At 37.8% G+C, this 24,184-nt stretch overlaps 1 protein-coding gene across 14 annotated transcripts in view; it reads right to left on the minus strand.

The window, feature by feature from the left end:
* LOC129657824 (uncharacterized) overlaps positions 1-24,184 on the minus strand; it is a 238,042-nt gene that overhangs the window by 107,694 nt on the left and 106,164 nt on the right. Inside the window, exon 6 of one of the 14 annotated variants that reach the window (XM_055588465.1) lies at positions 3,288-3,588. The exons of 10 other annotated variants lie outside the window; for them this stretch is intronic. In XM_055588465.1, the coding sequence (XP_055444440.1) occupies positions 3,569-3,588 (20 nt within the window). In that variant the 3' untranslated portion in view covers positions 3,288-3,568. Of the gene's footprint in view, positions 1-3,287; positions 3,589-19,744; positions 20,674-20,725; positions 21,033-21,081; positions 21,108-24,184 lie in introns of those variants that run through there. 3 more of the 14 variants (XM_055588459.1, XM_055588461.1, XM_055588466.1) reach the window with 3 other exon arrangements.

Here is a 24,184-nt window from a genome sequence, read left to right on the forward strand (position 1 = left end):
AACTGAAGAACAACAAACAGCCAACAGGAGCTTCTATGTCAGGTAAAATATAGAACAAGAAGATATTTTGTATGACTTTTAAGGATACAGTGGCAACTGCAAAATTTTATTTGGAAAAAATAAATTGATCTTTGGTCATGGATATCCCATGCTTTGTTACCTGATAAATATATAATTTTATTGTTTCATATGAGCGAAATCCAGTAATGATTGCAATGTATTATTAAAAATAGTAGGCAACATCCTTCTAAGCACTTGGGTTAACAGCTGCCATTTTCCCCTACTATCAATAAATGGGATCTCATGCCTTCCTTTCTTAGTCTCTCCCTGCTCCAGTGTTTAGAACCAATCTTGATCTTAAACAAGAACTTTTTAAACAGTAGTATAAGGTTGTGTTTAACAGTATGAGTTTGAGAAATACAGAGTGTATATTTTATATTGCCATTTTACTTACATTGGTATTAGTTAATTTTGCTCTGGTAGTATATGGTCCTCAAATCTCAGTGACTTATAGTAACAAATTTTAATTTCTTAGCTGAAGCTGGATTGTGAGTCAGCTAAAGGCTCTACCTCTGAAGTGGGACCCTTGGAATTGTCCATATAAAGATCATACTTTTTTATGGCTACATGTTTAAGCTTATGCTGCATCTTAAGTTTCCACTGGACATGTTATTTATCTACCTGCTCAGAATTCACTGATCAAGACATCACATGGGCAAGTCAAGTCTCTTGGATAACCATGAGTTTTGGACTTCCAAAATGTGTTATCTTCCAATAGGAGGCAAGGAAAAGTCACAAGGCAATGGGAAGGGTTAGAAAATCTTACAGAGAAGGGACAGAGAAAAAAACTGTGGACAAAATACAGGAATTTTGCTGGCATCTATTACCATATGTTAGATCAACAAATTTTCTGGAACTTCTCAGGGTTATTTTATAACCCCTTCTGCCAACCATTTGAAACTTTCTTAATGGAAATTCTTCTGAGTTCACATAACTGGACATATTTTTTACTTTATCCTGATAGATAAGACTTGATAAAGACTAGATTCATACAATTAAATTAGAGATATCAAAGGAACATTTCATGCAAAGATGGGCACAATAAAGGACAGAAATGGTATGGACCTAACAGAAGCAGAAAATATTAAGAAAAGGTGGCAAGAATACACAGAAGAACTATACAAAAGAGATCTTAATGACCCAGATCACCATGATGGTGTGATCACTCACCTAGAGCCAGACATCCTAGAATACGAAGTCAAGTGGGCCTTGGGAAGCATATACAATTCCAGTTGCTGCTGCTGCTGCTGCTGCTGCTGCTGCTAAGTCACTTCAGTCACGTCAGACTCTGTGCGACCCCACAGACGGCAGCCCACCAGGCTCCCCCGTCCCTGGGATTCTCAAGGCAAAAACACTGGAGTGGGTTGCGATTTCCTTCTCCAGTGCATGAGAGTGAAAAGTGAAAGTGAAGTTGCTTAGTCATGTCTGACTCTTCGTGACCCCATCCATGGACTGCAGCCTACCAGGCTCCTCCATCCATGGGAGTTTCCAGGCAAGAGTACTCGAGTGGGTTGCCATGGCCTTCTCCTGGAATTCCAGTTAAGCTATTTCAAATCCTAAAAGATGATGCTGTGAAAGTGTTGCACTCAATATGCCAGCAAATCTAGAAAACTCAGCAGTGGCCACAGGACTGGAAAAGGTCAGTTTTCATTCCAATCACAAAGAAGGGCAATGCCAAAGAATGTTGAAACTACTGCACAATTGCACTCATCTCACATGCTAGCAAAGTAATGCTCAAAATTCTCCAAGCCAGGCTTCAACAGTATGTGAACTGTGAACTTCCAGATGTTCAAGCTGGATTTAGAAAAGGTAGAGGAATCAGAGATCAAATTGCCAGCATCTGTTGGATCATAGAAAAATCAAGAGAATTTCATAAAAACATCATCATCTGCTTTTTGATTATCACAAAGCCTTTGACTGTGTGGATCACAATAAACTGTCGAAAATTCTCAGAGAGATGAGAATACCAGACCACCTGACCTGCCTCCTGAGGATATCTGTATGCAGGTCAAGAAGCAACAGTTAGAACCAGACATGGATCAGCAGAGTGGTTCCAAATTGGGAAAGGATTACGTCAAGGCTGTATACTGTCACCCTGCTTATTTAACTTCTATACAGAGTACATCCTGTGAAGTTCAGTCTGGATGAAGCACATCTGGAATCAAGATTGCTGGGAGAAATATCAGTAACCTCAGATATGCAGATGATACCACTCTTATGGCAGAAAGAGAAGAAAAACTAAAGAACCTCTTGATGAAAGTGAAAGCAGAGGGTGAAAAAGTTGGCTTAAAACATCCAGTTGCATCAGTTCATGGCAAATAGATGGGGAAACAATGGAAACAGTGACAGACTTTATTTTCTTGGGCTCCAAAACCACTGCAGATGGTGAGTGCAGCCATGAAATTAAAAGATGCTTGCTTCTTGGAAGAAAAACTATGACCATCCTAGAGAGCATATTTTAAAGCAGAGACATTACTTTGCTGGCAAAGTTCTGTCTAGTTAAAGCTATGGTTTTTCTAGTAATCATGTATGGATGTGAGAGTTGGACTATAAAGAAAGCTGAGTGCTGAAGAATTGATGCTTTTGAACTATTGTGCTGGAGAAGACTCTTGAGAGTCCCTTGGACTGCAAGGAGATCCTTCCAGTCAATCCTAAAGGAAATCAGTCCTGAATATTCATTTGGAAGGACTGATGTTGAAGCTGAAACTCCAATACTTTGGCCACCTGATGCAATGAACTGAGTCATTTGATAAGACCCTAATACTGGGAAAGACTGAAGGCAGGAGGCGAAGGGGAAGACAGAGAATGAGATGGTTGGAGGGCACCACCTACTTGATGGACATGAGTTTAAGCAAACTTTGGGATTTGGTGATGGACATGGAAGCCTGACATGCTGTGGTCCATGGAGTTGCAAAGAGTCAGACATGACTGAGACATTGAACTGACTGAACTGATCCTGGAAGACCTCTATCTTTCCCAATCTGCCCCAGAAAATGTAATTTCCATAGTACAGATAACACAAGTACACTATCATGCACATTTTGACTGATGCTTCCTCTTTCTATTCCTGTTTTCTCCAGGCATGTCTAAGTACTTGACTGATTATTCAATGCTGTATTTAATATTTATTTTCTGAGGAGGATGATAGGAAACTTATGTTTATTTGAATATTGATAACTTAAGGTAAAAACATTTATATTTTTGATATATAAAAAAACATGTGAAATTCATATGCCTCATCTAGATTTTTGGAGAAGGTGATGGCACCCCACTCCAGTACTCTTGCCTGGAAAATCCCATGGACGGAGGAGCCTGGGAGGCTGCAGTCCATGGGGTTGCGAAGAGTCAGACATGACTGAGTGACTTCACTTTCACTTTTCACTTGCATGCATTGGAGAAGGAAATGGCAACCCACTCCAGTGTTCTTGCCTTGAGAATCCCAGGGACGGGGGAGCCTGGTGGGCTGCCATCTATGGGGTCGCACAGAGTCTGACGTGACTGAAGTGACTTAGCAGCAGCAGCAACAATCTAGATTTTAGATAAACATAACTTTGATGAGGCTTTACTCAGGAACAAAGTATATGAATGTGTAGGCAGTGTAGTGGGCTGAATTATGGCCTCCCCCCTCCTTTCCAAAAGACTGTCTATATTCTAACTTCCGCAACCTATGAATATGACCCTACTGGCAAAAAGGTCCCTGCAGGTGTAGTTAAATTAAGGATCTTGAGATGAGACTATTCTGCATTATCTGATGGGCCCTAAACCCAATGACATTTATCCATATAAGAAATGGAAGAGGAAAAGAAAGAACAGAGTAAGAGGATACATGAAGGTAGAAGCAAAGGTGGGAGTTATACAGCCACAAGGCAAGGAACACCAGAAGCCACTAGAAACTGGAAGAGTCCAAGGAGGATTCTCCCCTAAAGCTTTCCCAGAATACATCCCTATTGACAAAAACATTGTGAATTCACTTGTCTGGCCTCAAGAACTGCAGGAGAATACATTTCTGTTCTTGTAAATCACTTGGTTTGTGCCAATTTATTACTGGAGCCACGGGAAACTAAATATAGGTACCATATAACCATTTTCAAGGAGGAGACTAATTTCTAAATCCTCTAAATACAGGATGTAATAACAAATGTCACGTTTTAAACATATAAATGTAATTAGGTAGACTTGCTGCTTTTTATACCCTGCATTGTACTGTAAGTTTAATTTCCTCCTATGGATTAAACAACATAAAATATTTCATATTATATTTACATAAATATTATCAATAATCTACAACATGGGGGTTAATCCTGTCTTCAGCACCAGTGATGGAATATATTCAACTAATTTATTTTAGAAATTGGGTTTGCTATTGTTAATAAAATTGAAATAGAAAATCACAACTAGCTGTTGAGCAACTGTTGACAGGAGGATGCTGGAACCCACCAAAAAAGATACACCACATCCAGAGACAAAGGAGAAGCCATGGGAAATGTAGGAAAGACATAATCCTGATAAAATCAAATCCCATACCTGATGGGTGGGCAACCCACAAACTGGAGAACAGTAATACCAAAGGAGCTCCCCACTGTTGTGAAGATTTTGAGTCCCACGTCAGGCTTTGTAGCCTGGGGGTCCAACAAAGGGACTACTGCTACTGCTACTGCTAAGTCACTTCAGTTGTGTCCGACTCTTGGAAACCCCATAGATGACAGCCCACCAGGCTCCCCCATCCCCGGGAATTTTCTACATTTGCTACATTATAAATGTGTAGCCATTACACTAAATGGAAGTATGTAATGTTAATTTTAGCCAGTCTTGTTTGATCACATGTATATTAGTTCCATTTTTTGAGAAAATTTATCTTTTTTTCTATTTTGATTGTTCCTAATTTACAAAATATTTACTTCATGTGTTGGGAATCTTCTGACCCTTTCTTCTCATCAAGTCCCAAACTCTATCTTCTTTAGATTTCATAGGTTTAATTGCATTTTAATCCTACACATTGAGCTGGGACTACAAAAAGTCTGCAGGAACATATTTTGTTAAACCAGTGGCTTCAGTGTAGGTGCAAGTGATTAAAAAGCATGTTCCATAGAAAATTTCAAGGGAGGTCATTAAGACCAGAGCATTGCTGTATTCTCAATGATTATTCAGATGGTACCATGTACAATTAGCCATATACTAGGGGAAAGCCGATTATTTCTGCTTGCTTCCTGATATTGGAATGGTTTGCATTTGACATCGTGCCATTTAACTGTTAAGAAAACTCTGAGCTGTAAAGTTTTGTCTTTTTGCATTTTACTGACCATCTGAGACCTAAAGTTAAATTTAACAACTTATTTTCTGAGCATGCATCTTTCTGTTTAAACTGATTCTATATTCATGGAGAATTTGTTTGACTTTTTTCTACTTTTTTTCTTTCAAATGTATTTCAAGTAAATACAATTTTATTTTTTAATGTGTGCAAGTAATGTCAGTAAAAATTCTTTGAATAATGGACTTGTAATTGACTCTGAAGGCTAGTGTACTCTAGTATGTGAAAGATAAGAACATTAAAATTGACATCCTTTAAATTCAAAATTTTATTAAAATAACTTTAATCATCACTAAATGCAGTGAGGGTTTGAAGGGTTTAAAGGTTATTGGGACATGCACTTAACAGGAAAAGATCCTGAGGTTAAGTCTAAATGCTTAGTGAAAATGGTCCATTTTGTAATATTAATGATAACTACCCACTAAAAGTCTACTATGTCCAAGTCAACTCTTTATGTATCTGCTACTGCTGCTGCTGCTACTAAGTTGCTTCAGTCGTGTCCAACTCTGTGTGACCCCATGGACGGCAGCACATCAGGCTCCCCCACCCCTGGGATTCTCCAGGCAAGAACACTGGAGTGGGTTGCCATTTCCTTCTCCAATGCATGAAAGGGAAAAGTGAAAGTGAAGTCGCTCAGTCGTGTCCAACTCTTCTCGACCCCATGGACTGCAGCCTACCAGGGTCCTCTGTCCATGGGCTTTTCCAGGCAAGAGTACTGGAGTGGGTTGCCATTGCCTTCTCTGCTTTATGTATCTAATATAATCCAGTCCTTACAAAAGTCTCGCTTGGAAACTCATTTTTTAGTAAGAATAGGGTAAAAACAAAGAAAGAGAAAAATGGGCCAAAGAACTAAATAGACATTTCTCCAAAAAAGACATACAGATGGTTAAGAAACACATGAAAAGATGCTCAACATCACTCACTATCAGAGAAATGCAAATCAAATCCACTATGAGGTACCATTTCACACCAGTCAGAATGGCTGTGATCCAAAAGTCTACAAATAATAAATGCTGGAGAGGGTGTGGAGAAAAGGGAACCCTCTTACACTGTTGGTGGGAATGCAAACTAGTACAGCCACTATGGAGAACAGTGTGGAGATTCCTTAAAAAACTGGAAATAGAACTGCCTTTTGATCCACCAATCCCACTGCTGGGCATACACACTGAGGAAACCAGAAGGGAAAGAGACACATGTACCCCAATGTTCATCGCAGCACTGTTTATAATAGCCAGGACATGGAAGCAACCTAGATGTCCATTAGCAGATGAATGGATAAGAAAGCCGTGGTACATATACACAATGGAGTATTACTCAGCCATTAAAAAGAATACATTTGAATCAGTTCTAATGAGGTGGATGAAACTGGAGCCTATTATACAGAGTGAAGTAAGCCAGAAGGAAAAACACCAATACAGTATACTAATGCATATATATGGAATTTAGAAAGATGGTAACAATAACCCTGTGTACGAGACAGCAAAAGAGACACTGATGTATAGAACAGTCTTATGGACTCTATGGAAGAGGGAGAGGGTGGGAAGATTTGGGAGAATGGCATTGAAATATGTATAATATCATGTATGAAACGAGATGCCAGTCCAGGTTGGATGCATGATGCTGGATGCTTGGGGCTGGTGCGCTGGGACGACCCAGAGGGATGGAATGGGGAGGGAGGAGGGAGGAGGGAGGAGGGTTCAGGATGGGGAACACATGTATACCTGTGGCGGATTCATTTTGATATTTGGCAAAAGTAATACAATTATGTAAAGCTTAAAAATAAAAAAAAAAATTAAAAAAAAAGAAAGAACCTTTTTATCAAGATATTTCATAGGTTCACAAAATATTAAGTAGTTGTAGAATAATTTTCAATAAAATATCTCAATAATTTAAAGAATTTATAAGTGAAATAAACAGTTTAGGTAAGTTTTCTGAAGCAAATATGTATAGATATTTAATTATTACTGGGATATAGTCTTATAGCTGGTATTCCAGTTATGAGGCCTGTGTCACAAATTGCCTAGCACGACAAGGGGAGAGGAAAATAATTCTGCTAAATAAGCTGTGGCTCTATCCATGCTGAGAAGAGATAAAGTGAAAACTGCTCTTTGATTCCCAGAAAGACATGTTATTAATTGAATTAAGTTTATTTCTTTAAGCTATATCTTAGCTAGACAAAAATTGTGTCATTTTCCCTTCCAATCATTAGTTGGTATAGTTCAGAGAACTACTGAACAAAACTTCCATCCTAAAAGCAAGTCAAATCAGCAAAGCAGAATACTTTAGGTACCACTGTTTTATTTTGGTGAAATTTATGGATATATACACAGCCTCATGTAATCCAGAGAGTTTGCAAAGAGAGCAGCTATAAATGATGTCTCAAGCAAAAGAAAAAAAAAAATTCTTTGTATTACATGTAGTGGTTTAGAAAAGGTTACTTCTATGCTAACTAACAGATGCAAAAATGGTACAGGTAAAGTCTCCCAAACCATTCAGTACATTTTACTGAACCATTCTAATTAACATTTAATGACTATTCTTAAAATTGAATTTTTCAAATATAAGTAATACTGTCTATGTAATAGCTGGAGAGAAATTTTAAGTGTGGATCAATTTCCTTTATTTGCCAGACTAAGAATACTTTCATTAACTGAGAAGAATACATCTGAAGATTCAGTCTGAAGCACTGTCAATAATCATACTTTCCCGGCACCCTGATTTCTTCTGTACTGTATAATGTTTATTACTTTTATTACTTTTCTTTATCTGTGTCATTTCTTTTTGATGAATTCACAGTTATTTTCTCACATGAAATAGAAGTTAGTGTAATAAAAATAATTCCTAAGAATTTTTAAAACCTGCCTTTAGATATAGTTTGGCTGCTTTATGGATTGTGCACCTAACTTCAACTCTCTCAGCTTCACTTTACCAGTTTACAAAATGAGAACTGTCAATCTAGCTCACAGTATTATTGTAAGAGTCTACTGGGATAAGTATTGGGAAATTGCTTTGTTAATTATAACATGCCACATGATTGCAGGTAAGTAGTAATATCATGTTTAATAGTGATTGTGTCCATATGACCTTGTGCCTGTAGCATCTCTCAGTGGTCTCCACACTAGTTGTGTTCATCCATCCACTGGCCCCTGGAGTGTCATGCCTGATACAACCTATTATTGTTGCAGGCTCTGTTTCTTCTTTCATCAGCTTTGAGACACTTGGCTCCAAATGGCAATTGCCTGCTCCATTGGTCTGCCAAAAGATACAGTTTCCTAGCAGTCAATGTCTGTGTCTGTTTGAAGTTCTTTCACAGTGAAAACTTAGGAATGTTTCATCAATCTTCCCTGCTGATAGCGATTCTACTTTAGTCCAGCATTCAGAAAGTGAATGGGTATCTTGCTGACATTGAACCTGCACACATGTCCTGCCCAGAGGATCTATGCTGCAGCCTGCAGAGTTGCAATATGGTTAAGCTAAATTCATTCTAAGAAACCATTCTAGCACATCCTTGTCAAGTTCATAACACCAAGCCTTGCATGCATCATGTACTAATTTACGAACTTCTTATGGGCTCATGTTGCCTAATAAAGTGCTGAACTCACTGTGAATATTTATTTAAAAATTGGTTTAATTGATAATTTATATAACAAAATGGTAAATATCAGAAGACCATCTTGAACTTGGAAATAATAAAAATGACATTTATTGAGCACTTACCATGTCATATATTTTAAATTATGCTCTATGTCATAACTTCTTTTTATTCCCTTACTTTATTACTATACAGTTTTTCTGATAAGGAAACTTAGGCACATGGGGTTCAAGAAATGTGCCTCAAAGAGCTGACAAATAATATACGCTGAATTTGAAAGAAGCAGACCTGCCTCTGAATCTGAGCCATTAATCACTCCACCATTATATCATACCTTTTAAACATGAGGGAATGCTTGTTAATGGAGAGATGTCTAAACATTGGATATATACTTGAGAAATAAAGTATTTATATGAACCTCTCTTCATATATACCAACCTAGACAGCATATTCAAAAGCAGAGACATTACTTTGCCAACAAAGGTCCATCTAGTCAAGGCTATGGTTTTTCCAGTGGTCATGTATGGATGTGAGAGTTGGACTGTGAAGAAGGCTGAGCGATGAAGAATTGATGCTTTTGAACTGTGGTGTTGGAGAAGACTCTTGAGAGTCCCTTGGACTGCAAGGAGATCCAACTAGTCCATTCTGAAGAAGATCAGAATTTCTTCAGATTTTGGGGTTTTCTTTGGAAGGAATGATGCGAAAGCTGAAACTCCAGAACTTTGGCCACCTGATGTGAAGAGTTGACTCATTGGAAAAGACTCTGATGCTGGGAGGGATCGGGGGAAGGAGGAGAAGGGGGTGACAGAGGATGAGATGGCTGGATGGCATCACCGACTCGATGGACGTGAGTCTGAGTGAACTCCGGCAGTTGGTGATGGACAGGGAGGCCTGGTGTACTGCGATTCATGAGGTCACAAAGAGTCGGACGCGACTGAGCGACTGAACTGAAGAGAGAATTAGTGTCCTAGAGCTGTTTCCAGGACTATGAGTCTTGTAATTATGTGTGTGTGTATTGGGGTACTGTGTAATTTGTGGCATTAAAATATTCAATGCTACTTATTTTCTGAGGAAAGCTATCTCATTGTTTTTATGGAAGGGGTTAAATGAAAGTACATAAAATAACATAATAATATAACCACTTTAATACACTAAAGAGTATCATTTGGGGGAGATGACCACCTGTTTAAGTCAACTGGGAGAGGGCTTTCTCTTAATTCAGTAAGACCACCACCAGTAGCTATGATATTAAAGTTTACCATTAGCTCATCTAGGAGATGAGGTATGAGGAATGAATGTGATCTAGGTTAGTAACAACCTGAATCTGTCAATAACATCAGAAAGAATCACTGGAGTCTGGGTCGCTGGTGACTATGGGAGCCCTGGAGTAGCAGTAATGACATGCAGTAGTGTAGCACTTCCCAGTGTCAGAAATGGTGGTACCATCAGCAGTCATATTACAGATTTTATGTGATACAAGAGAGCAGACATCAGCACCAGTAAAACAAAGAAATGTAAAACTTGTTTAGGGAAATGTGTGAACAACTTGGGCTTCCCTAGGACCCCACAAAGAAGAGGAAGAATAAATTGTGTTGGGTTTCTGATATCTCACAGCTGGAGTGCTCAACAGTAAAATCTATATTCTCTATATTTCCTATTTTATCTCTTATATTAACTATATACAAATATCAAAATCCTCTTACAAGTTGAGAAAGCAAATTTTATATATACATATACATATGTATAGCATTAAAGGTTTTGGCTCAGAGGTTAAAGCGTCTGCCTGCAATGCAGAAGACCTGGGTTCGATCCCTGGGTCAGGAAGATCCCCTGGAGAAGGAAATGGCAACCCACTCCAGTATTCTTGCCTGGAGAACCCCATGGATGGAGGAGCCTGGTGGGCTACAGTCCATGGGGTCACAAAGAGTCAGACACGACTGAGCGACTTCACCCCAGCCCATAAATACACACACACACACACACACACACACACACAGTAGGGAAAAAGGGAAAATCTGTATGCTATTTGATCTTGCTTTTGTTTTTACATAGAATTGGATTAATTTACCCAGCAATATGAAGCTACATTATAATCACACACACTTAGTGTGCAATCATTCACAGAAGAAATCAGATCAGGGTAAAATTCCTTTAAAATCAATATTAGTAACACTAAACATGAGATTAAAAAAATTTTATTTCTTAACAACCTCAAAAATAATCCAAGACAAAATGTATTCCCTTTTGATAGTAAATTATTGCTGTTTTTGTTGAAGCATATTTAAGTATTACATTATCAGTATTTTTTTTTCTAGGTTGCTTGCAAGATAAGTTAAAATGTGGCAACCCAACGCCCCTATTTTTCCAAATAACCACAAAAGGATAAGTACTATAAAAGACATAAGCATGCAACAAGCCAATACAATTGCCTATATTATTCTTTGAAAAGGCCTTTTTTTTTTTTTTTTTTTTTTTTTTTGGTAAATGTTGGTATCCTTGGTCTTTTTCAAGTAGAAGACCCATAATAAGGCAACCTGTTTGTTCAGAGGAAAACATGGATAAGAATAGCAAGACTTAGTAAGTCTATCTTGACTTCCTGAATTCATATGATAAGTAAAAACAATTCTCAACTTTACTAATTTTCAATGTTGAATAGGACTATGCAATTTAAATAAGAAAGGTAGAAGTTATGCAGCTACTACTAAAATTTATATACCCTGTATTGAATCAGTTTCTGTGAGTGCATAGTGCCAGACATAGTTCACAGAGTTTTAAGTTAAACCTTAGAAACAATATAATCAACATTAATCAGAGGTACCCTTATACAAATACAAAAAACATGGGGTTTTAGAGAAAGGAAACACTAGTTTTGGATGGATAGGGTCTAGGAAGTTTACTTGGAGGAGATAACCTTTGAGAAAAAATTTGAAGGCAATTTGGGGTTTCCTTAGTAGCTATGGATTAACCCTAGCTACCATATAAAGATGAATGGAAGTCAATTTATGAAAATATATAGAACATCTGAAGTGAAATTGGAATACAAAGGCTTTAAAAACACAAAACTATGTATTTTAGCTCTAGTATTTCTAGTTCTGTGATCTGGGATAATTACAAAACTCTTCTGCATCATAGTTATTTTCTCCTTCTTAAAATGGAGACAAAAAAATAAGCCTGACTTGCATTGCTGGTTCTATAGGGAGGTTACTTAGTACTATAGTGTTGCTGGCAACGCATACACTGCAAGGTATACAAATCATAATTGATAGATTTCCAATGAAATTAAGACTATTAATTTAATTTGTATGATACATTCTATTTTAAACAACAAAAACATATTTTGTGGCTATTTTAAACAAAGCCATCAGAGTCAGAAGGATGAATATAAAATATGAGTGAATTTGGACTTTATGGATAATACTATAATAGGCAGAATTATGGCTCTGCAAAATGTTTTAATCCCCTGAATTCAGGAGTATGTTATTTTATATGACAATGGGGATTGAAGCTGCAGATGAAATTAAAGTTGCCAATCAGCTGACCTTCATGACGTTTTCCTAGATTATATGGGCATGTCCAATGTGATCATAAAGAGTCCTTAAATGTGGATGAGGGAGACAGAAATCTGTGTTAGATGGATGTGATTTGAAAGACTCAACCAGCTATTGCTGGCTTTGAAGATGGAAGTGTAATGTGAGCCAAGGAAAGCAGAAGGCTAGAAGCTGGAGGAAAAAAGCCAGAGTTTTGCCTAGAGCGTCCAGGAAGGAACACAGCCCTGACGACTCATTGACTTTAGCCCAGTAAGACCTATTTCAGACTTCTGACTTTTGGAATTATAACATAATAAAGTCGTGTTGTTTTAAGCTACTAATTTGTGGTAAAATGTTAGAGTAGTTAAAAACTAACAGAAATACTGTATCTGAATTTGTAACATTGCATGCCTGGCATCTAGCACACTATCAGTCTCTACAATTATTAAATATTTTTTTTTTAACTTTATTTTATTTTTAAACTTTACATAACTGTATTAGTTTTGCCAAATATCAAAATGAATCCGCCACAGGTATACATGTGTTCCCCATCCTGAACCCTCCTCCCTCCTCCCTCCCCATTCCATCCCTCTGGGTCGTCCCAGTGCACCAGCCCCAAGCATCCAGTATCGTGCGTCGAACCTGGACTGGCAACTCATTTCATACATGATATTTTATATGTTTCAATGCCATTCTCCCAAATCTTCCCACCCTCTCCCTCTCCCACAGAGTCCATAAGACTGTTCTATACATCAGTGTCTCTTTTGCTGTCTTGTACACAGGGTTATTGTTACCATCTTTCTAAATTCCATATATATGCGTTAGTATACTGTATTGGTGTTTTTCTTTCTGGCTTACTTCACTCTGTATAATAGGCTCCAGTTTCATCCACCTCATTAGAACTGATTCAAATGTATTCTTTTTAATGGCTGAGTAATACTCCATTGTGTATATGTACCACAGCTTTCTTATCCATTCATCTGCTGATGGACATCTAGGTTGCTTCCATGTCCTGGCTATTATAAACAGTGCTGCGATAAACATTGGGGTACTCGTGTCTCTTTCCCTTCTGGTTTTCTCAGTGTGTATGCCCAGCAGTGGGATTGCTGGATCATAAGGCATGTCTATTTCCAGTTTTTTAAGGAATCTCCACACTGTTCTCCATAGTGGCTGTACAAGTTTGCATTCCCACCAACAGTGCAAGAGGGTTCCCTTTTCTCCACACCCTCTCCAGCATTTATTACTTGTAGACTTTTGGATCGCAGCCATTCTGACTGGTGTGAAATGGTACCTCATAGTGGTTTTGATTTGCATTTCTCTGATAATGAGTGATGTTGAGCATCTTTTCATGTGTTTGTTAGCCATCTGTATGTCTTCTTTGGAGAAATGTCTATTTAGTTCTTTGGCCCATTTTTTGATTGGGTCATTGATTTTTCTGGAGTTGAGCTGTAGGAGTTGCTTGTATATTCTCGAGATTAGTTGTTTGTCAGTTGCTTCATTTGCTATTATCTTCTCCCATTCTGAAGGCTGTCTTTTCACCTTGCTAATAGTTTCCTTTGATGTGCAGAAGCTTTTAAGGTTAATTAGGTCCCATTTGTTTATTTTTGCTTTTATTTCCAATATTCTGGGAGGTGGGTCATAGAGGATCCTGCTGTGATGTATGTCAGACAGTGTTTTGCCTATGTTCTCCTCTAGGAGTTTTATAGTTTCTGGTCTTACGTTTAGATCTTTAATCCATTTTGAGTTTATTTTTGTGTATGGTGTTAGAAAGTGTTCTAGTTTCATTCTTTTACAAGTGGTTGACCAGAGTTCCCAGCACCACTTGTTAAAGAGATTGTCTTTAATCCATTGTATATTCTTGCCTCCTTTGTCAAAGATAAGGTGTCCATATGTGCGTGGATTTATCTCTGGGCTTTCTATTTTGTTCCATTGATCTATATTTCTGTCTTTGTGCCAGTACCATACTGTCTTGATAACTGTGGCTTTGTAGTAGAGCCTGAAGTCAGGTAGGTTGATTCCTCCAGTTCCATTCTTCTTTCTCAAGATCGCTTTGGCTATTCGAGGTTTTTTGTTTTTCCATACAAATTGTGAAATTATTTGTTCTAGCTCTGTGAAGAATGCTGTTGGTAGCTTGATAGGGATTGCATTGAATCTATAGATTGCTTTGGGTAGTATACTCATTTTCACTATATTGATTCTTCCAATCCATGAACATGGTATATTTCTCCATCTGTTAGTGTCCTCTTTGATTTCTTTCACCAGTGTTTTATAGTTTTCTATATATAGGTCTTTAGATTCTTTAGGTAGATATATTCCTAAGTATTTTATTCTTTCCGTTGCAATGGTGAATGGAATTGTTTCCTTAATTTCTCTTTCTGTTTTCTCATTATTAGTGTATAGGAATGCAAGGGATTTCTGTGTGTTGATTTTATATCCTGCAACTTTACTATAGTCATTGATTAGTTCTAGTAATTTTCTGGTGGAGTCTTTAGGGTTTTCTATGTAGAGGATCATGTCATCTGCAAACAGTGAGAGCTTTACTTCTTCTTTTCCAATTTGGATTCCTTTTATTTCTTTTTCGGTTCTGATTGCTGTGGCCAAAACTTCCAAAACTATGTTGAATAGTAATGGTGAAAGTGGGCACCCTTGTCTCGTTCCTGACTTTAGAGGAAATGCTTTCAATTTTTTTACCATTGAGGATAATGTTTGCTGTGGGTTTGTCATATATAGCTTTGATTATGTTGAGGTATGTTCCTTCTATTCCTGCTTTCTGGAGAGTTTTTATCATAAATGGATGTTGAATTTTGTCAAAGGCTTTCTCTGCATCCATTGAGATAATCATATGGTTTTTATTTTTCAATTTGTTAATGTGGTGTATTACATTGATTGATTTGCGGATATTGAAGAATTCTTGCATCCCTGGGATAAAGCCCACTTGGTCATGGTGTATGATCTTTTTAATGTGTTGTTGGATTCTGATTGCTAGAATTTTGTTAAGGATTTTTGCATCTATGTTCATCAGTGATATTGGCCTGTAGTTTTCTTTTTTTGTGGGATCTTTGTCAGGTTTTGGTATTAGGGTGATGGTGGCCTCATAGAATGAGTTTGGAAGTTTACCATCCTCTGCAATTTTCTGGAAGAGTTTGAGCAGGATAGGTGTTAGCTCTTCTCTAAATTTTTGGTAGAATTCAGCTGTGAAGCCGTCTGGACCTGGGCTTTTGTTTGCTGGAAGATTTTTTATTACAGTTTCAATTTCCGTGCTTGTGATGGGTCTGTTAAGATTTTCTATTTCTTCCTGATCAAGTTTTGGAAAGTTGTACTTTTCTAAGAATTTGTCCATTTCTTCCACGTTGTCCATTTTATTGGCATATAGTTGTTGATAGTAGTCTCTTATGATCCTTTGTATTTCTGTGTTGTCTGTTGTGATCTCTCCATTTTCATTTCTAATTTTATTGATTTGATTTTTCTCCCTTTGTTTCTTGATGAGTCTGGCTAATGGTTTGTCAATTTTATTTATCTTTTCAAAGAACCAGCTTTTGGTTTTGTTGATTTTTGCTATGGTCTCTTTTGTTTCTTTTGCATTTATTTCTGCTCTAATTTTTAAGATTTCTTTCCTTCTACTAACCCTGGGGTTCTTCATTTCTTCCTTTTCTAGTTGCTTTAGGTGTAGAGTTAGGTTATTTATTTGACTTTTTTCTTGTTTCTTGAGGTGTGCCTGTATTGCTATGAACTTTCCCCTTAGGACTGCTTTTACCGTGTCCCACAGGTTTTGGGATGTTGTGTTTTCATTTTCATTCGTTTCTATGCAAATTTTGATTTCTTTTTTGATTTCTTCTGTGATTTGTTGGTTATTCAGCAGCGTGTTGTTCAGCCTCCATACAATTATTAAATATTAAATAAAAGAAGGTGAATGCATTTATTTGCATGAATCAAAAAGTGTAACTTTTTCTCTTAAAGACTCAGTAACCAAGTCTTAAATGGAATTGACCCACATGAATTTGAAATTTCTTCCTCCAGTATAGTTTTAAAATCCCTTTTATTTATTTAGGTATATCGAGTATTAAAGACAAGAATTTAGGGGGTGGGGGATAGAAAAGAAAAGGTAATGTGGCCTAGTTTGGTCTTTGGCAGTCATGTCACAATATTTGTTGTTATTTCTGATGAATCATTCTATGGGTACACTTAGGTATGCATATGCACACAAGAATATTGCAAACCTACATGAAAATATCATTTGGGTATATTTCATAGTTCACACTGTGTGCGCCAAAGGGCTGTCCCATCACTGAGCCACTAAGCTCCAAAGAGATTTATTAATGATACATGACTATCATAGCATCTGCAAGACCATTTCCAACAAAAATTCCATAGGTTCTAATTTGGCTATTAAAGAAATTTCATCGACACTCACAGAACACATCAAGCTCTAGCAGATAAGGCAGGTCCCAGGAATTTGTTTCTTATAATAACCAAGCAGCTGTCTTGATGAATCAGCTTCATTCATAACAACATAATGTGCTTTGAAGTTCAAGAACCTTTACCCCAAGCAGTTTAGGAGTTGTACTTTTTTTTTTTTTACATTGAAAATATTATCTATGAGGTGTGATTTCTGCATGCCTGTCATCCAGGTTAATAGACACTCACCACACAGAAGCACACAGCACTGGAATTCCCAGACCATGTGATCACAGGTCAGGGTTTACCATTTAGGGGGCCCTGGTAAGGTAATGAGTGACAGTCACCAGATGGAGTCTCTGACACTGGGAGATGATGGAGAGTCCCTCCCTGAAAAGTGATCATATTTTTCCTTAACAAAGAGAAGCAAAGGTAGGACTCCTTCTGGGAAGTCAGTTAAGGCTATATTAGTTACTTGTTGCTGTGCTATGTAAAAGAGAAGTATTTTTGTTGCATGATGAACAAAATGGTAAAATATAAATCATGGGCCATATGGTAGTTTTGGCCACATGTGTGTCAGTTAAGGTATCAGGGTGTATTGTGTTACTTTTCTCCTGATTATCCAGGTGGATGGAGCTTCCCTGGTGGCTCAATGGTAAGTAATCTGCCTGCCAATGCAGTAGACATGGGTTTGATCCCTGGGCCAAGAAGATCCCCTGGAGAAAGGAATGGCAACCCGTGCAAGTATTCTTGCCTGGGAAATCATGGACAGAGGAGCCTGACAGGCTACAGTCCATGGGGTCACAAAAGAGTCAGACATGACTTGGTAAATAAACAACAAAAATCCAGGTGGATTCCTTCAGTCAAAATCCATAAATCAGCATGAGTAAAATTTCCCTTAACTGGAACAAAAATATCTGATGGTTTCTCCCAATATCAACAATTAGCTCCAGATCTAAGGGAGATAGCTAAGAGTCTTAAACATTAAAAAAATATATTGTATGAAATGAGTTGCCAGTCCAGGTTCGATGCACGATACTGGATGCTTGGGGCTGGTGCACTGGGACGACCCAGAGGGATGGAATGGGGAGGGAGGAGGGAGGAGGGTTCAGGATGGGGAACACATGTGTACCTGTGGCGGATTCATTTTGATATTTGGCAAATCTAATACAGTTATGTAAAGTTTAAAAATAAAATAAAATTAAAAAAAAAAAAAAAAAAATATATTGTAGTTTAGTTGTTTTACAATGCTGTGTTAGTTTCTTCTGTGAAGAAGTGATTCAAATACATACACACACCCCCACTCTTTCTTAGAGTTCCTCCTCATTTAGGTCACCACAAATTATTGAGTAGAGTTCCCTATGCTAACCAGAAGGTTTGCATCAGTTATCTATTTTACACATCAGATCAGATCAGATCAGATCAGTCGCTCAGTCGTGTCTGACTCTTTGTGACCCCATGAATTGCAGCACGCCAGGCCTCCCTGTCCATCACCAACTCCCGGAGTTCACTCAGACTCACGTCCATCGAGTCAGTGATGCCATCCAGCCATCTCATCCTCTGTCATCCCCTTCTCCTCCTGCCCCCAATCCCTCCCAGCATCAGAGACTTTTCCAATGAGTCAACACTTCGCATGAGGTGGCCAAAGTACTGGAGTTTCAGCTTTAGCATCATTCCTTCCAAAGAAATCCCAGGGCTGATCAGTATATATATGTCAATCCCAATCTCTCAGTTTGTCCTCTCCTTCCCCACTTGGTAACCATAAATTTGTTCTCTACATTTGTGACTCTATTTCTGCTTTGCCAGTAAGTTCATCTGTGCCATTTTTATAGATTCCACATATAAGCAATATTAAATATGTTTTTATCTTTCTCACTTACTTCACACTGGAGGACAGTCTCTGAATTCATCCATATCTCTACAAATGGCACTATTTTGTTCCTTTTATTGTCTGAGTAATATTCCATGGCATATATGTATATTTTCTTTATCCATTCCTCTTTAGAAGGCTATTTGGGTTGTTTCCCTATCCCAGCTATTGTAAATAGTGCTGCAAAGAACATCAGGGTGGATGCATCCTTTCCAGTTACGGTTTTCCCCAGATACATGTCTAGGAGTGGGACTACTGGGTCACATGGTAGCTCTATTTTCAGTTTTTTAAGGAACTTCCATTCAGTTCTCCATAGTGGCTGTACCAATTTACATTCCCAGCAGCGGTCTAGGAGGGTTTCCTTTTCTCCACACCAACTCCAGCATTTATTTGTAGATTTTTTTGATAATGGCCATTCTGACACATGTGACATGATATCTCATTTAGTTCTGATTTGCATTTCTCTAACAATTATCAGTGTTGAGTACCTTTTCATGTGCTTTTTGGCCATCAATTTGTCTTCTTTGGAGAAATGTCTACTTGGATTTTCTGCCCCTTTTTTCACTGGGTTGTTTGTTTTTTTGATATTGAGCTACATGAACTGCTTGTGTATTTTGGAGATTAATCCCTTGTTGGTTGCTTCATTTGAAAATATTTTTTCCTGTTCTGAGGGTTGTCTTTTTGTTTTATTTATGGTTTCCTTTGCTGTGCAAAAGATTTTAAGTTTAACTTGCTTCCATTTGTTTCTTTTTATTTTCATTACTTTAGGTCATGGATTGAAAAAGACTTAGCTGCAATTTATATTTATAGTATCCAGCCTTACAGGCTTCCCAGGTGGGTCAGTGTGTAAAGAATCTGACTGCACTGAAGGAGACTTGGGTTTATTTTATTTTTTTTTTTTTTTCATTTTCTTTATTTTTTTTTTTTTAATTTTATTTTATTTTTAAACTTTACATAACTGTATTAGATTTGCCAAATATCAAAATGAATCCGCCACAGGTATACATGTGTTCCCCATCCTGAACCCTCCTCCCTCCTCCCTCCCCATTCCATCCCTCTGGGTCGTCCCAGTGCACCAGCCCCAAGCATCCAGTATCGTGCATCGAACCTGGACTGGCAACTCATTTCATACATGATATTTACATGTTTCAATGCCATTCTCCCAAATCTTCCCACCCTCTCCCTCTCCCACAGAGTCCATAAGACTGTTCTATACATCAGTGTCTCTTTTGCTGTCTCGTACACAGGGTTATTGTTACCATCTTTCTAAATTCCATATATATGCGTTAGTATACTGTATTGGTGTTTTTCTTTCTGGCTTACTTCACTCTGTGAGACTTGGGTTTAATCCCTAGGTTGTGAAGATTCCCTGGAGGAAGGCACGGTGACCCACTCCAAGATTATTGCCTGGAAAATCCCATGGACAGAAGACTCAGCAGCCTACAGTCCACAAAGTCCCGAAGAGGTGGACATGACTGAAGCGACTGAGCACAAATGCACGCATACATCTAGCCTTACATTACAGTATTTAATCCATTTTTGAATTTATTTTTGCATATTATATTAGGGAGTGTTCTAATTTCATTCATTTACATGTAGCAGTCCAGTTTTTCCAGCAATACTTATTGAAGAGACAGTATTTTCTCTATTGTATATTCTTGCCTCCCTTGTCATAGATTAGGTGACCACAGGTGAGTGGGCTTTCTATTCTATTCCACTGATCTGTATTTGTTTTCAGGCCAATATCATACAATCTTGATTATTGTAACTCTGTAGTATAGTCTGAAGTCAGGGAGTTTGATTCTTCCAATTCAGTTTTTCTTTCTCAAGATTACTTTGGATATTTGGGTCTTTTGAGTTTCCGTACAAATCGTAAATTTTTTTCTAATAATTTGCCTCCCATTCTCCAGTTTCTCATGTCCTGTAAGTGTATACATTCCTATTTTAACAGCAATATACAAGCTAGAAAGACTAGGTACATACTGCAAAAATAATGTTTCAGAGTTAGGGACTTCTTGGCATCTCTCGGAGAAGGAAACAGCAACGCACTGCAGTATTCTTGCCTGGAGAACCCCGTGGACCGAGGAACCTGTCAGGCTACCGTCCATGGGGTGTTGGATATGATGTAGCAGCTAAGCCACCACCCCTATTAACTTGTTTAGAGAGACCTTTATCAGGTGGTCTGCTCTAGCAGTTCATTTTCTCCAGGTTTCCTTGTGTGGAAAAGTGACAGCTCTCCTATCAATCGTTTCCTTCCCAACAGAGCCCATTCGTGGTTACCTCCAAAGCAGAGGAAGGAGACAGGCAAGAATGGTCACTAACCAAAACAACTGCCTTAATTTCTTTAAGACTCACCTAGAGCAAGTTAGAGAATGATATTTACACTTATGAAGTTTCTATGAACAGAAAACAAAACTGTAACTTAATTTTGGAATTCAATTTTCTAGAATTAGCTTAATTCTTTCCTATAGATAATGTTTAAAGGAAAACTATTGCAAAAAATGACCTAGAAAACTAATATGAATTTATATTAATAAAGTTAATAACTCTTTCTATATGGAAATAATAATTGTATGCGAACATCTTTGCATACTTGGAAAAAATAACAAAACTGTAAGATGTTTAAAAATTTTTTTGTAATGTAGTGTGTGTCATTTGTGCAGATACTCTGTTTTTCTAAAAAATTAAAAATGCATATATAGGGGGAAGGATGCAGGAAGGCATAATCAGGGAGTTTGGGACAGACACTACACATTGCTATATTTAAAATGGATAACAAACAAGAATGTACTATATAGCACAGAGAACTCTGCTCAATGTTATGTGGCAGTTTGGATAGGAGGGGAATTTGGAAGAGAATGGATATTCCTATATGTATAACTGAGTCCCTTTGCTGTCTGCCTGAAACTATCACAACATTGCTAATCAGCTATACTCCAATACAAAATAAAAAGTTGAAAAAATTAAAATGCACATATAATGATGAAAATTAATTGTTTAATCATGCCCCATGAAGAGTATGAAAAGGCAAAAGGATAAGACACTGAAAGATGAACTCCCCAGGTCAAGAGGTGCCCAATATTCTACTGGAGAAGAGTGGAGAAATAACTCCAGAAAGAATGAAGAGACAGAGCCAAAGCAAAAACAACACCCAGTTGTGGATGTGACTGGTGATAGAAGTAAAGTCCAATGCTGTAAAGAACAAAACTGCATAGGAACCTGGAACGTTAGGTCCATGAATCAAGGTAAATTGGAAGTGGTCAAACAGGAGATGGCAAAAGTGAACATCAACATTTTAGGAATCAGTGAACTAAAATGGACTGGAATGGGTGAATTTAACTCAGATGACCATTATATCTACTACTGTGTGCAAGAATTTCTTAGAAGAGATGGAGTAGCCCTCATGCTCAAAAGAGATTAATATTAAAATGCATTACTTGAGTGAAATCTCAAAAACGACAGAATGATCTCTTGTTCGTTTCCAAGGCAAACCATTCAATATCACAGTAACACAAGTTTATGCCCCAAACAGTAATGCTGAAGAAGCTGAAGTTGAATGGTTCTATGAAGAACTACAGGACCTTCTCGAACTAACACACCCAAAAGATCTCCTTTTCATTATAGGATACTGGAATGCAAAACTAGAAAGTCAAGAGATACCTGGAGTAAAATGCAAATTTGAACTTGGAGTACAAAATGAAGCAGGACAAATGCTAAAAGTTTTCCCAAGAGAACACACCCATCATAGCAAATACCCTCTTCCAACAACATAAGAGAAGACTCTACTCATGGGCAACACCATATGGTCAATACTGAAATCAGACTGATGATATTCTTTGAAGTCAAAGATGGCAAAGCTCTATACAGTCAGCAAAAACAAGAGGGGCTGACTGAGGCTCAGATCATGAACTCCCTATTGCCAAATTCAGACTTAAATTGAAGAAAGTAGGGAAAACCACTAGACCATCCAGGTATGACCTAAATCAAATCCCTTATGATTATACATTGGAAGTGACAAAAGATTCAAGGGATTAGATCTAATAGACAGAGTGGCTAAAGAACTATGGAAGGAGGTTCATAACATTGTTCAGGAGGCAGTGATCAAGACCATCCCCAAGAAAAAGAAATGCAAAAAGGCAAAATGGTTGTCTGAGGAGACCTTACAAATAGCTGAGAAAAGAAGAGAAGTGAAAAGCAAAGGAGAAAAGGAAAGATATACCTATATGAATGAAGAGTTCCAAAGGATAAGCAAGGAGATATAAGAAAGACTTCTTTAGTGATCAATGCAAAGAAATAGAGGAAAACAATAGAATAGGAAAGACTAGAGATTTCTTCATGAAAGTTAGAGATACCAAGGGAATATTTCATTCAAAGATAGGCACAATAAAGGACAGAAATGGTATGGACCTAACAGAAGCATAAGATATCAAGAAGAGGTGGCAAGAATACACAGAAGAAATATACAAAAAGATCATCATGACCCAAATAACCACAATGGTGTGATCACTCACCTAGAGCCAGATATCCTGGAATTTGAAGTCAAGTAGGCCTTAGGAAGCATCACTATGAACAAAGCTAGTGGAGGTGATGGAATCCCAGTTGAGTTATTTCAAATCCTAAAAGATGATGCTGTGAAAGTGCTGCACTCAATATGCCAACAAATTTGGAAAAATCAGTAGTGGCCACAGGACTGGGAAAGGTCAGTCTTCATTTCAATCCTAAAGAAAGGCATTGCCAAAGAATGTTCAAACTATCTCACAATTGCACTCATCTCACACGCTAGCAAAGTAATGCTCAAAATTCTCCAAGCCAGGCCTCAATAGTACGTGAACTATGAAATTCTATATGTTCAAGCTGGATTTAGAAAATGTAGAAGAACCAGAGTTCAAATTGCCAACATCCTCTGGATCATCAAAAAAGCAAGAGAGTTCAAGGAAACCATCTATTTCTGCTTTATCGACTACACTAAAGCCTTTGACTGTGTAGATCACAATGAACTGTGGAGAACTCTTAAAGAGATGGGAATACCAGACCACCTGACCTGCCTCCTGAGAAATCTGTGTGCAGATCAAGAAGCAACAGATAGAACTGGACATGGAATAACAGATTGGTTCTAAATTGGGAAAGGAGTATGTCAAGGCTGTATAATGTCACCCTGCTTATTTAAGTTATATGCCAAGTACATCCTGTGAAATGCTGGGCTGGATAAAGTGTAAGTGGAATCAAGATTACCAGGAGAAATATCAATAACCTCAGATGTGCAGATGACACCATACTTATGGCAGAAAGTGAAGAAAAACTAAAGAGTCTTTTGATGAATGTGAAAATTCAGAGGAGCGTTTAAAGGTGGCCTAAAACTCAACATTCAGAAAACTAAGATCATGACATCTGGTCTCATCACTTCATAGCAAATAGATGGGGAAACAGTGACT

Source organism: Bubalus kerabau, chromosome 7, assembly GCF_029407905.1.
Source record: "Bubalus kerabau isolate K-KA32 ecotype Philippines breed swamp buffalo chromosome 7, PCC_UOA_SB_1v2, whole genome shotgun sequence".
Classification (NCBI taxonomy): Eukaryota; Metazoa; Chordata; class Mammalia; order Artiodactyla; family Bovidae; genus Bubalus; species Bubalus kerabau.